The sequence below is a fragment of the Pseudophryne corroboree genome, chromosome 12 (assembly GCF_028390025.1).
Source record: "Pseudophryne corroboree isolate aPseCor3 chromosome 12, aPseCor3.hap2, whole genome shotgun sequence".
Taxonomy (NCBI): domain Eukaryota; kingdom Metazoa; phylum Chordata; class Amphibia; order Anura; family Myobatrachidae; genus Pseudophryne; species Pseudophryne corroboree.
The window spans coordinates 124,982,045-124,996,222 of NC_086455.1; the positions used below are offsets into that span (position 1 = coordinate 124,982,045).

The 14,178-nt window shown below is 45.6% G+C and overlaps 1 protein-coding gene across 1 annotated transcript in view; it reads right to left on the minus strand.

Moving 5' to 3' along the window:
- Positions 1 to 14,178, minus strand: part of EXOC5 (exocyst complex component 5) — a 127,599-nt gene that overhangs the window by 36,020 nt on the left and 77,401 nt on the right. The window contains exons 8-11 of the mRNA XM_063947977.1: positions 14,038 to 14,082; positions 13,795 to 13,935; positions 8,868 to 8,950; positions 5,732 to 5,941 (exon numbers count right to left, since the gene is read on the minus strand). Of these exons, the coding sequence (XP_063804047.1) occupies positions 5,732 to 5,941; positions 8,868 to 8,950; positions 13,795 to 13,935; positions 14,038 to 14,082 (479 nt within the window). The remainder of the gene's footprint in view (positions 1 to 5,731; positions 5,942 to 8,867; positions 8,951 to 13,794; positions 13,936 to 14,037; positions 14,083 to 14,178) is intronic.

Here is a 14,178-nt window from a genome sequence, read left to right on the forward strand (position 1 = left end):
TGTTATCCGCGCACCAAGCAAAGTAGGAATTTCAGACCCTATGCTAAATCCGAGCCGAAGCTGGTTTCCGGGCCTTCAACATGGTTTGAATGACTGCCTCAGAAAATCCTTTGGCCCTTAGAACCGAAGCTTCAAGAGCCACGCCATTAAAGCCAATCGGGCCAAATCCTGATATACACAAGTGCCCTGAACGAGGTCTGGGCGCTGTGGAAGTAGAAGGGGATGCTCTAGCGAGAGACCCTGAAGGTCTGAGAACCAATGCCGTCTGGGCCACGCTGGGGCAATCAGAAGCAGGAGTCCTCCTTCTTGCTTGAACCTCCTTATTACCCTGGGCAGAAGTGACAACGGATGGAACATGTACTGCAGCCGAAAGTTCCATGGAATTGCCAGTGCATCCACGAACGCTGCTGGAGGATCCCTTGTTCTTACTCTGAAGACCGGAACCTTGTGATTGTGTCGAGACGCCATCAGGTATACATCTGGGAGACCCCACTTGTCCACTAGAATTTGAAATACTTCTGGATGGAGGCTCCACTCTCCGGCGTGTACGTCCTGACGACTGAGGAAGTCCGCTTCCCAGTTTAGGACCCCCAGAATGAACACTGCCAATATGGCTGGCAGATGGCATTCCGCCCACTGAAGAATCCTTGATACTTCCTTCATTGCCATGAGGCTTCGAGTGCCGCCTTGATGATTTCTGTACGCCACCGTGGTGGCGTTGTCCGACTGTAATTGAACAGGCCTGTTCTGTATTAAATGCTGGGCCAGGTTCAGAGCATTGAACACCGCCCGCAGTTTCAGAATGTTTATCGGGAGGAGAGACTCCTCCTTGGTCCACCAACCCTGAAGGGAGTGTTGCTCCAACACCACGCCCCAATCTCTCAGACTGGCATCCGACGTCAGGAGGACCCAGCTGGAGATCCAGAAGGGACGACCACTGCTCAATCGATGGTCCTGCAGCCACCAGCTCAGTGACAGACGGACCTCCGGAGACGAGGAGATCATGCGAGACCTGATCCGGACAGGCAGGCCATCCCACTTGGCTAGAATCAGTTTCTGTAGAGGGCGAGAAAGGAATTGAGCGTACTCCACCATGTCGAAAGCTGACACCATGAGACCTAGCACTTGCATCGCTGAGTGTAGCGACACTTGCGGACGAGATAGAAAGCATCGAATCCTGTCCTGAAGTTTCAGGACCTTCTCCTGAGACAAGAACAACCTCTGGTTGTGAGTGTCCAACAATGCCCCTAGGTGCACCATGTTTTGAGCAGGGATCAGGGAAGACTTCTTCCAGTTGGTGAGCCACCCGTGGACTTGCAGAAACTGGAGCGTCAGATCCAGATGATGTAGGAAAATTTCTGGGGAATATGCCAGGATCAACAAGTCGTCCAGATACGGGAGGATCCTGACCCCTTGACGGCGAAGTACAGCCGTCATTACCGCCATGACCTTTGTGAAGACATGCGCGGCCGTGGTCAAACCAAAAGGTAAAGCCCGAAATTGATAATGGAGGTTGCCCACAGCAAACCTCAGGTACTGCTGATGCGACACTGCAATAGGAATATGCAGGTAAGCATCCTGTATGTCCAGGAAGACCTATATAATCCCCAGGCTCCAAGGCCAGTACAATAGAGCGAAGAGTTTCCATACGAAACTTGGAGACTCTCACAAATCTGTTCAAGGACTTGAGGTTGAGAATGAGCTGAGAGGACCCCTTCCGGTTTCGGGACTAGGACCAGCAGTGAATAGTGCCCCTTGCCTCTCTGAGCCAGAGGCACCTGTACCACCACTCCTGTGTCCAGGAGGGACTGTACCACCGAATGAAGAGTTTTTGCCTTCACCTGATCCGAAGGGACGTCTGTCAGACAAAGTCGATGAGGGGAACGATTCTTGAAGGATATGGCGTATCCGCGAGTACCCAGGCGTCGGAAGTGGTCTTCAACCATTCCTGGGTAAACCCTAGAAGTTGGCCTCCCACTCTGGGATCCCCCAGAGGGAGGCCCGCCCCGTCATGCAGCAGGCTTGTCAGTTTTGGAAGCAGGCTGACGGGCAGCCCAAGCACGTTTAGGCTTGTGCTTTGCGGTTTTGGAAGTGCAAGCCTGTTTCGGGTACGCCTAATCTTTGGCTTTACCTGAAGGACAAAAGGAGCAAAAGGAAGTACTCTTAACCTTCGGCACCGAAGGAGCAGTACTAGGTAGACACACTGTTTTAGCAGAAGCTAAGTAAGCCACTATCTTGTTGAGTTTCTCTCCAAAAAGAATGTCTCCCTTAAAAGGTAGCACCTCCAGGGTTTTCTTAAGAGTCCAGGTCCACAGACCAGGACCGTAGCCATAGGATCCGGCGAGCTAAAATGGACGTAGTAGAAGCCTTGGCTGCCAGAACACCAGCATCAGAAGCTGCCTCCTTAATGTAATGAGATGCTGTGACAATATACGAGAGACACTGTCTAGCATTATCAGAAAAGTTGGAAGGCAGCTCCGCTTCCACCTCCTGAGCCCACGCTTCAATAGCCTCTGCAGCCCATATCGCTGCAATAGTGGGCCGATGAACAGTTCCTGTGAGGGGGTAAATCGCCTTTAAGCAACCCTCCACACGCTTATCCATCGGTTCTTTCAGATAAGTGACAGTAGTTACAGGCAGAGCTCAGGATACCTACAGCCGCGCCACTTGCGAATCCACTGGCGGGGGAGTCACCCAATTTTTACTTAGCTTCGCAGCGAGGGGATAGCAAGCTAGCATCTTCTTGTGAGGTGTGAATTTCTTTCCTGGATTTTCCCAGGATTCCTGACGTATGTCAACTAAATGGTCAGACTGAGGTAAAACTTGTTAAACCTGCCCGGTTTCCTAGAGGTAGCATCAGGCTCTGGGTCATTAGTAATTTGAAGAATCAGTCTGATAGCCTCCAATAAGTCAGGAACATCCACCTGTGAAACCGATTCCCTATCAGAAGTATCTGGATCAGAGTCTGTGGGGTCGGTATACACGCCATCCTCATCAGACGAGGTGTCTGGGAAGTGGGTGGATTGTGAGGAAATAATGGCCTGCTTAGAGGACCCCTTGGTCTTAGGCGGGTGAGGGTTAGATTTCTGTTTAGTCAATGAGTGGTCCAATTGCTGTAACTGAGTGGGCAGTTGATCTGCACATGGCGGATTAACCACAGGGACAATATGCGGTTGTACCGGCACGTGAGGTCCCATAGGGGGTGTAAGTTTAGTTACCAGCGTACTTAATAACGTGGAGAAAGTAGCCCAAGGGGGGTCATTATGAACCCAGACCCACTGGGGTGTAGAGAACCCCCAGAACATAAACCTCTGCTGCTATGTTTTCCTCTAATGTGTCTGCAGCGTCACCACTACGCATTGTGGGATCAGCCCCAGCTCCGTCGCCCCTTGTAGCTGACATACCTGAAAGCTCAATTAACGGGCAAACCAATACAATATCAGCAGCACAATACCTGACAAGAACCCCCTGTGCAGTGTATTAGCACAAACAGAGAATTCAAGAGGTATATGGTGACTGAAAATCACAGAGAAAAATACCGTATATACTCGAGTATAAGTCGACCCGAATATAAGCCGAGGCACCTAATTTTACCACAAAAACCTGGGAAAACTTATTGACTCGAGTATAAGCCTAGGGTGGGAAATGCAGCTCTAGATGTACACAGCCCTCAGTGCCAGATATGCCCTCATACTGCCAGATATGCCCCACAGTGCCAGATATGCCCTCATGCTGCCAGATATGCCCCACAGTGCCAGATGTGCCCTCATGCTGCCAGATATGCCCCACAGTGCCAGATGTGTCAGATATGCCCCACAGTGCCAGATATGCCCCACAGTGCCAGTTTGTTACTTACCCTCTGTCGCTCCCGCGCTGTCCCGTCGCTCCCACGCTGTCTTCTGAAGGAGGGACACGGAGGGCACAGCGCGCGGCTCTCCTGTGTCCCTCCTGCGTCTCCGGCGGCAGCGGCGTGTGTGTGTTAAAGGAGGTGCCGGTTCGTGCACTTCCTTTAACACATACACGCCGCTGCCGCCGGAGACGCAGGAGGGACACAGGAGAGCCGCGCGCTGTGCCCCCCGTGTCCCTTCTACAACTGACTCGAGTATAAGCCGAAGTGGCTTTTTCAGCACAAAAAAAGGTGCTGAAAAAGTCAGCTTATACTCGAGTATATACGGTACTCAATAAGTATATCCTGTGAAACACCTATATGAACTAATACCCCTGACGCACTTAGCCCCCTGCAGGGTACAGAATATAGGGATAGCAATCTGAGTGAGATACACGAAATGGAAGTCACGCAGCAGCTGTGTATGCACACACACACAGTCACATGTACAATGCAGAAATTATGACATGCAATAAAACTGCACTGGACTAGCAATACTAAGTAATACGGAGTAAAGCTATACAGATTAATAGATATATCAATGCACAGTAAAAACACTGGATGTACATCACAGGGAACTTGTACATTACCCTGAATAAATGCACTGTTTCTTAACTAACACTGTGAACAGACATGTAGAATACTTAAGTGTCCTGTAAAATGCACAGCGCGGACATGCAGGTGGCTTTACAGAGGAGGATTTGCCTAAACAGTCCCAGGATCAGCGCAGCATGTGAAGATGGCGCCCAAACGCTGACAGGGAGTGAGGGAGAGAGATGCAGCTGCAGGGCGGGAACATTTACTCTAAATGGCACCCTGGGGCTGGGGGAGGGGCTACAGGTCAGAGCCTTATCCCCTTGCTGGAATTCACCACCGGGTACTGTGGGCCATAGACAAACGTTTTTTAGTAAAACCGACCTGTGCCCTTACCCTGGTGGTCTAGTGGCATCCCTGTACTGCCACAGTGACCATGCCAGCGCGCACGGACCGCCTCCCACCGGCCGCGGCGGATCGCGATTTCCCACTACCTCCTCCTGAAGTGCGGCCACACGATCCTGGAGAGCTGCGGTGATGTGTGTGTGCCTGACTGAAGAAATCCGGAGCCTCTGCTGTAAGTACCCGGCAACCAGAGCGCGGGAGTATACAGCGCCACTGGGGGGAGGTGATAGAGCTGCAGCAGGAGATGTCTGACTGACACCTAACACTAACAGTGTCTCTCCTGCAGCCCTTGAAGTCTTCAAAATTCACTTAAAAAAGCTTTTCTGAGGGCTACCTGAGCAGCCCTCCTGTTGTATGCCTGCACTGCAGGCACCAACTACAAAACTGAGCTCCTGTGCACGAAGGCGGAGTTATAGAGGAGGCGGTGCTATGCATTCTGGGAACAGTCAAAGCTTTTATCCTGTTGGTGCCTCGGATCAAGATCCTACTCTACACCCCCCGATGTTAATCCTTGTGGAGCCCAGTGTACCCCGCAGCAGAAATAAATGTAAAAACATTGGGTGGCACCACTGGAACATCGAAGCATTGAGACTATGATTTCAATAGCCTGGGCAGCCACCAGGTACACAGGGGTGGCTGCTATCGTCTGCAGCCGCTGGGTGGAACAGATGGCTGCACAGCAAATACTATATGCCTGGTTGCAGCCTGTGCGATCAGGTCAGAAAGTACTTGCTGGTGTGGTCGCATCTGATGCGACCATGTCAGGCATGGAGTTAAATTAGAAAAAAAAAAAAAATGTTATGAAGGGAAAAATCATCAGTTAAGTGATTAAGAAAGCCATGGGTCAAATAACATTGTGGTATTTATTTTGTATAAACACTTGATATATAACTATATATCACTTACCCTCCAGTTCCAATTAGCCTCTTCTGGTGGTTCTTGGACTCATAGTATCTTTGTAAGATCACAGAACTCCGACTTTTTAAGTAAGCTGTTTCTACATCAATATAGTTCTCCAAGTAAGAAATGAAAATTGACTTGATCAACTTTGACAAAAATGTTTGCTTGTCGGTTCCCAAATTGAATTCCATTAGCTTACTGGAGAGATTAGTAGTTCTGTAGAAGATACAACAAATACATATACAAACAATAAACGCTTGGCACAAGACCCATCTGCATGGTCGAAAAGAAAGTCTCCTGCGTTCCCAAAAGACATCTTTTAAAAAGACAAATTGCATACAATTCTTAAAAAGCGACTATAATGAAGATATCTAGTTCAAATTTCAATGAATAGAGCCATTCGTATAAAAAGGTTTAAATATTTTCATCACAAACCCATTATGGGCCTATGTATCAATTATTATTTGCAAGATAGGATGCAGTCATTAGGCTGACAACAATAAGGCTGAAACTCACAGGGTTAGGGCCAGTATGCTCACCAGAATGTCACTCCTTCAGATGGCTTTACAGGGATCACAGTCACATGACCGCAAGGCACCCACAAGACAGCGCTGGACCACAAGGGACGGTATATATTAATCTACCATGCTGACATTTCATCAGTGTCTACATGTTGACTGTTGAAACAGTCTGCTGCATGTTATAGTTCAACAGCAAAAGCAGCCCCTATAGAAACCTATGGGGGCTGCTTACCTGCCGAATTCACCAAGCATTCCGAAGCTTGGGCCCAATTAGCCAACATCACCTGAAGAAGGCGTTAGCCACTGTAGACTACATGCTACACCGGGAGAGGGATATGTAAGATCCCTCCCCAGGACTCTAGTACAGGAGCCTATAACCCTGCTTGGGAACTCTGATACATCTAGCAGTAAATAACTTCTTATTGCCAGCAATATCAGCAATAAAACAATATAATTAAGTCAATATTCCTCTGCGCCTTAGATTAATGTCTGAATGGCAAATGAGATGGGGCAAAGGCATGAACAGCATGCACCGTAATACATGTAGTAACAACACTTGTCCTATGAGTCAAAGCCACAACAGCTGCATGCCAAATGCTTGGACAGCTGAATGATCCTTTAGATGTCTGTGCGCTGGCTATGCTATTATTACACTGCACAACATATGTAACATACATAATTATGCAGTACCAACATATTTTGCAGTGTTTTATTAAAAAAAACCCATTAAAGACGTGCTGTGAACTTGCATTTATTTCCCGTGTCTGTTGTATATTATTGTACGTATTATTGTATCTTTGAATTGTATTGTGTTGCTACAGTGTAGCATTGTTATCCCCTTGTGTCCGCTAGGGACTAATATATATGGTTATTGGGTTGGACCTTTAATCCAAACTTACCCTTCTGTCTCGGCTAAGTTATTTTGTTAATCTGGCGGAGCGTCAGGGATGCTTCCGACACTATACTAAGGTTTAAGTGCATTATATTGCTGTAGCCATATATAATCACCAAGGTATTATGAGAGCGTCACAAACGCTCAAAAGGTATGCTAAGTGGCGCTACGCACAGGTACGCCCGTAGCTAGGAATAAAGTGTAACAGCGTAACATTGAGGAAACTGCGCAAATGACTTATTGTCCATCGGTTTACTTTAAAATCAGTTTATCACAGTTGGTGATTCTAACTGGTGATGTCTGTCCTCTGAGCTAAAGGTGATATATACTGGCTGTAACTGTTTCTTATGTAATTGTAACTCTACCTCTGTCATATGCTTATACGTGTTTTACTTAATGATATATATTTTACTTATGTTATTTTGTATGCATACCTTTTTAATATCAAATACATTTATATATATCTGGGCGTTGGACCTCAGTAAACTATGTGTGCAACTACTTGCTTTCTCTTAAGGGACACTGGGGCAGATGTATTAACCTGTAGAAGACATAAGGAAGTGATAAACCAGTGATAAAGCAGTGTTAAGTGCAAGGTGATAATGCACCAGCCAAACAGCTCCTAACTGTTAATTTACATATGGGAGCTGATTGGCTGGTGTGTTTATCACCTTGCATTTATCACCGGTTTATCACTTCCTTATGCCTTCTCCAGGTTAATACATCTGCTCCATAGTGCTGCGACATTTAGCGCACTATTATCGTATATGGTAATTAGACGCAACTTGCTTCTTCAGTATATAACACTGGTATTTAAATGTTTATTTAAAATAATGGAAATTCACGTGCTGTGCCCAACTGTGAAATTCCATTATTTTAAATAAACATTTAAATACCAGTGTTGTTATATACTGCGGACGCAAGTTGCAAGGGGTAATGAAAACGAAAAAAGGTGGTGGAGGCTGAGCTTACTGCACAATTTACCCTACCAGCCGACCTGCACGTGCACGGCTTGGCCAACGGGACTGCATCGCATTGGCTGCGAACACCTCTGTCTGATTGACAGGCGTTCGTGGGGCAGTGAAGCAGTGCTGTGGGACGCCACAAACGGGGGCGGGGCGGCACCATTTTTGGGACGGCTGCATGACATCACACACATCCACTCCAATGGGAAAGATGGCAGCGGTGTACCTGCCTTCATGCAGGGGTCGTCCACAGTTGCCGCGACCAGAATTAAACTGCGGTCACACCTGCTGGGCGGCCCCCAGCATGCAATAACAATGATTGCAAATTCTGCTTTTTAGCAGAATCTGCAATCCCACCTGAAGAGAGTCCTAGAGCTGCACTGCACTGTTGCCACCCCAGAACGCCCAATTTTATGTTAAGACAGATCCGGACGACCGTTGTTTTGTGTCCGTGCACAGAGATCCGTCTGACTCAACTCCTGACAGTATCCATATGGCATTGCATCCTATCCAATGGTCGGCTGCATTCTGATAAATACTGAAGCAGCTCTACCAATGGCTGCTGCCACTGCATACATTGGACATGTACACTAAGACAACAAACAGAACTTGAAATTTCAAAGCAACAATTCAGCAATAAAATGATGCACGATAACTTGAGTTGTTTTTGCCTGCAGCCAATACCTTGGAAAACACACTCACTCCCCCCTCTCCTAAATCTGCACATTACTTGTAATTACATTTGCCAAATTAATCAACTTTACCTTGTGTACAGATCATAGAGATTGTTAAGATATTGCTCTGCATCCGATTTTCTGCATTCTTCCAACTGCTCTTTCACAAAACTCTAGAGTTAAATTATGGGGGAAAAAGCACAATCTTAGCTGACTTCAAGAATTAGCATGTTATCCGTGTCCCGTACAATTAGCCACGGCCTATGTAAACAACATTATGAATGGTTATGTTTTCTTTTCATCTTGATGTAAACAAACTAGTCACAATCTCATGGTTTATCAGGCTCCTAGATACACGACTCAGCCGATAGAGATGAAACCTAAGAATAATGAGAAATATTTGAAATAGGTGAAGGGCGCACGGCCTGATTCGGTTTCAATTTGATTGCTACTGGCCGATGGTTTCAGTTTTACGCATTCGCCTTTGTTGCTTTAGTCACAGTTTTATTGACAGCTGATGACCATTTGGGGGAAGTAACTTCTAAAACGTAGGACTGTTACAACTGTTTTGGAGGCATGTCAGAGCCAGTGGCTGCATCTTTGGACACGGTGCTTCTGAGCCCAATGTCTCAGTTGTGATGGACATTTTGAGCAACCACTGGGTGGCTCAGAGTTCGGTTGGAAGAACCAATGATTCTGACGTGCGACAGACGCTGCGTCTTCGGATGCAAGCGGCATATCTGAGAAGCCTCCTCTGAGAGTTTACAAAAGAAGGCTCCTGCTACATCTGCATCTTCTGCAACTGAAGACGCAGCACCGATCCCTCTTGTATCCACCTCTGAATCAGGATGTTAGAGGTCTGAGGTGGAAGATTTTGATAGGGACCATTCTATATTAAGTGGTCACACTGTTCCCAATCTCATAGAAGAGACAACAAACAAAATTGGGCGCCAATGATTGTATTGGATGGTAGCCGCACGTTCCTAGGGCCCGGTTTCTCTGACCCCAATTAAATATATCAGAAGAAAGAAAAAAATGGAACTGCGCATATCATCCAAACATGAGACATTTATTCAATATCATAATAAAACACAAAAAGATTAAAAGGAAAAAATTCCCCCAATTACCGGCCGGTTAAAGCAATAAAATTACTTTTCAGTATTCCTATCAAGCCCATATATCACAATGTTATACTCTCAACCACCTAGAAACAATAGTAAAAATTCTTGCATCTGTTCACAGGTGACTCCTATAACACAGCAGGCGTCCCTGCAATGTTATATATATAATATAATAAATTGTCCATGGGACTTTTTCAATAAGCAGCAAAGATGTATTTATCCTTCAGTTGTTCTACCCCTGCACAACCGGGGTTTTTATGGAATAGCAGCAATGTCCCAAGAATTAATTGATGCAAAGACAAAACAGCAGTGTGAGCTTGTGTTTGTTAGTCTTTTTAGAAGCAGAAGTATTTGTTAATAGGTAGTCTCTGATAGCAGGCAATTAGTGAAACACACAGATCTGGGAGCAAATTCCCTAATCCCCTTAGCACTGGGGTCCGGGTGTCAAGATGTTAGTATAGCATCATGCACTTATGCATACCACAAGCAGTTTATGCCCACAGAGATGTCCTAATAAACAGTTGAGCCGGCCGGCTATAAACTCACGGTCATCCACATACGCGTTTCTCCGCTTTAATCTGACCTCAGCGGCTTCCTCAGTGTGTATACACACTGAGGAAGCCGCTGAGGTCAGATTAAAGCGGAGAAACGCGTATGTGGATGACCGTGAGTTTATAGCCGACCTGCTCAACTGTTGAATAGGACATCTCTGTGGGCATAAACTGCTTGTGGTATGCATAAGTGCATGATGCTATACTAACATCTTGACACCCGGACCCCAGTGCTAAGGGGATTAGGGAATTTGCTCCCAGATCTGTGTGTTTCACCAATTGCCTGCTATCAGAGACTGCCTATTAACAAATACTTCTGCTTCTAAAAAGACTAACAAATACAAGCTCACACTGCTGTTTTGTCTTTGCATCAATTAATTCTTGGGACATTGCTGCTATTCCATAAAAACCCCGGTTGTGCAGGGGTAGAACAACTGAAGGATAAATACATCTTTGCTGCTTATTGAAAAAGTCCCATGGACAATTTATTATATTATATATATATATAACATTGCAGGGACGCCTGCTGTGTTATAGGAGTCACCTGTGAACAGATGCAAGAATTTTTACTATTGTTTCTAGGTGGTTGAGAGTATAACATTGTGATATATGGGCTTATTGCATGATAGGAATACTGAATAGTAATTTTATTGCTTTAACCGGCCGGTAATTGAGGGAATTTTTTCCTTTTAATCTTTTTGTGTTTTATTATGATGTTGAATAAATGTCTCATGTTTGGATGATATGCGCAGTTCCATTTTTTTCTTTCTTCTCATAGAAGAGAGGTCACATTGCTTAAATGAACATCAATTTTTTTGTTTGCACCTACTCAATAAGCCATACTAGTCTACCAAAAATTGTGTATTGCAGGTTGCAACTGACATGATTCTAGCACAGCCTGTAAAATTATTCTAGCACAGCCTGTAGGAGCTGATTGGCTGAGTACTTCCCCAAAAGGTGGACAAATCCAAGAACTACTTTTAATGGTCTACAAATATAGTTCATTACACATAATGACATAATTCATTGTAAGTGATGGTGGTATACAGAGCAGTGGTTTGGATTCCCCCCTTCTCCTCTGCTTGACAACATTAAATGAAGCCGCACATCTAAGACCTCTTCAGCCGGAATACATACAGTTTACCGGCGGCCGGGATCCCGGCTGTCATGATCCTGACGGCAACCAGTATGCCGGATGCGGAACAAGTGCTAGAAAGCCCCTTCAGGGCTCTCTGCGCTCGCCGTGGACATCCACAGTGGGATAAAAGCCTGTGGCGCCGGTATTCCGGCGGTGGCATTTCCCCATCTGTCAGGATTCCGGTATCGGCATTGTGACCGCCGGGATTCCGACAAGCGGTCTCGTGATTACCTCCCCTTCAGCCTGACTGTACCAAAAAGCATTGAATGATGTGATTGGCAGGAGTGAATCCATGCCCTTTAAGAGGTAAAGTTAATAATACATAACAATGACAAAGTATGAAAAACCAAATGCGATGACCTAGTCACAACAGGAATCTGTAGTGCCCATATTTAATACATTCCCATGGGTTACTAATACTACGTATTTCTTATGCCTTGAAATACATTATCTTGTTATATTTATAGTTCTGTTTCTTTCAAGTTTAAAAACTCAGTCGATACTGCCAACAAAGCATTTGGACCAAATGGTTACAGCTAGCAACAGAGGAAACTTGAAAAGTGCGGCAAAATATTGTTAGGCAATGGGAATCACAGCGAGTATAACCTTTAATATCGTATACGGAATATATGGGCGTCTATCTTTGGAATTGCCAGCCGTCTTATGATGGAGAAGAATGCATGGTGCTGTACACATACAGAATGGTCAGCAGACAACAGCAGGGAAGAAGTCTGATGTCCTGGAACAGCTTTTCTGATTGGTACCGCTAGCTGAGAATGTTTGATGTACTATACTGGGCAAGTATGCTAGCACTGCAGCCCAGTAGCGTAAGTTCGTCACAGTTGCCCGGAGGCAAGATAAATATTGGTGCCCCCCCTATTTCCTATATTAAGGTGTGTGTGTGTGTGTGTGTGTGTGTGTGTGTGTGTGTGTGTGTGTGTGTGTGTGTGTGTGTGTGCGTGTGTGTGTGCGCGTGTGTGTGAGTGTGTGTGTAAAAAATTATATACTGTATTTATACATTTAATTGTCTTTTATTTTAAATGACACATTTCTTAGCAGTCATACCCAGGATTGGAACCCATGACCTGTTACACTGACAGCAGACACCTTACTGATAGAGTTATTTGCTCCTGTATAGAAAGCATGAGAATTCTAACTATATGAAGTTATGTGTAATTGTCAGAGAAGTAGCTTCATATAGTTAGAATTCTCATATTTCCTATACAGGAGCAAATAGCTTCATCAGTAAGGTGCCGCATCCAGTGTAATAGGTTGTGGTTTCTGATCCTGGGTATGACACTTGTAAAATGTGTATATTCAGTATAATAAAGTTGGTGTGATTTGTAAGGTGCAGGGACCAGTGAGGAAGTCGGCCACTGAAAAGAAAGCGACAGCTATCAATTAACTTAATTCAATGGTGTCACAGAATGGGAGGAGAGGTGCCCCCTTCAGAGCAGGAGCCCGGCGGCAGATGACTCCGTTGCCTCCCAGAGTTCTGCCTCTGCTGCAGCCACACATTGCTAGGGGCATCAGTTCTGACCAGGGCCCTTATCTAGTGTTCACTCTAGAATCCGGGCAGGGCGCCGGACCTAGAGGGGCACGTGCGTGGGCGCCAAAAAGAGGGCGTGATCACGCAAAATAGGGGCGGGGTCAATACGTGTAATAAGTGGGCGGTTCAGCCCACAGACGTAAAAAAAGGGGGTGTGGGCGGCCGGTGGCGTCACTGTTGGAGGCGTGCCCAGCATCTGCGGTGGTGCTGGGCTTCCCCCAAGCTCTCTTTCAGCATGAATAGATACCGCGCGCATGCGCACGGCATGTTTACACGCTGGGAGGGCAGGAAGCGGCGGCTGTTTTAGCAGGGCGCCGCAGAAAGGGCAGGGTGGGTTTTGCCCTTAAAAAAAATCAGGCAGGGCGCAACACCCTGCTAAAACAGCCTAGCGTGAACACTAATTATCTATGTGGTGTTTTATATGTACTCCCGCTGTTTAATATAATTTTTTTTAAAATACGAATCTGCCTTTACTCTGCATCATCCTTCACAAATGTCACTACAAATTTAATGAGCACGAGGCCTAACCTACATTCATGAGGTAATGGATCACAGCAAATAAACAGGTTACACATTGTCACAGCAATTAACTTAGTCCACGCTTCAAAATGGCTGCTTCCGCGGCTTGCAGGTGACGTGTACACGTTAAACGGCGTACCTGAATTTTGATCTCAAAAATGTTTTGTATAAGTTTTGCCAAAATAATTTCTGGATTGCTGAAAATATCCCCGACTTCTTTGTTAACACGCTGGCACAAGATAGCAGAGTCTTCAAATATGTCATTCCTCAGGTAGGCTCCCTGAAACATAAAAGGTAGCAATACATAAAATCATACAGGATGTATTATGAATAACAGACTTAAAAACACACTTCAGATATAATGATACACAGGTCATATTACCTCTTGACACTGATTTATGTACACATCAACACAGTGGGAGTAGCCCTGTGGAGAAAACATTAAAACACAATTAGAAAGACAATTTTAATTTACACAGTATAAATTTGAATATAAGATTATGCTCTGCTCTTCTTGTTGAGG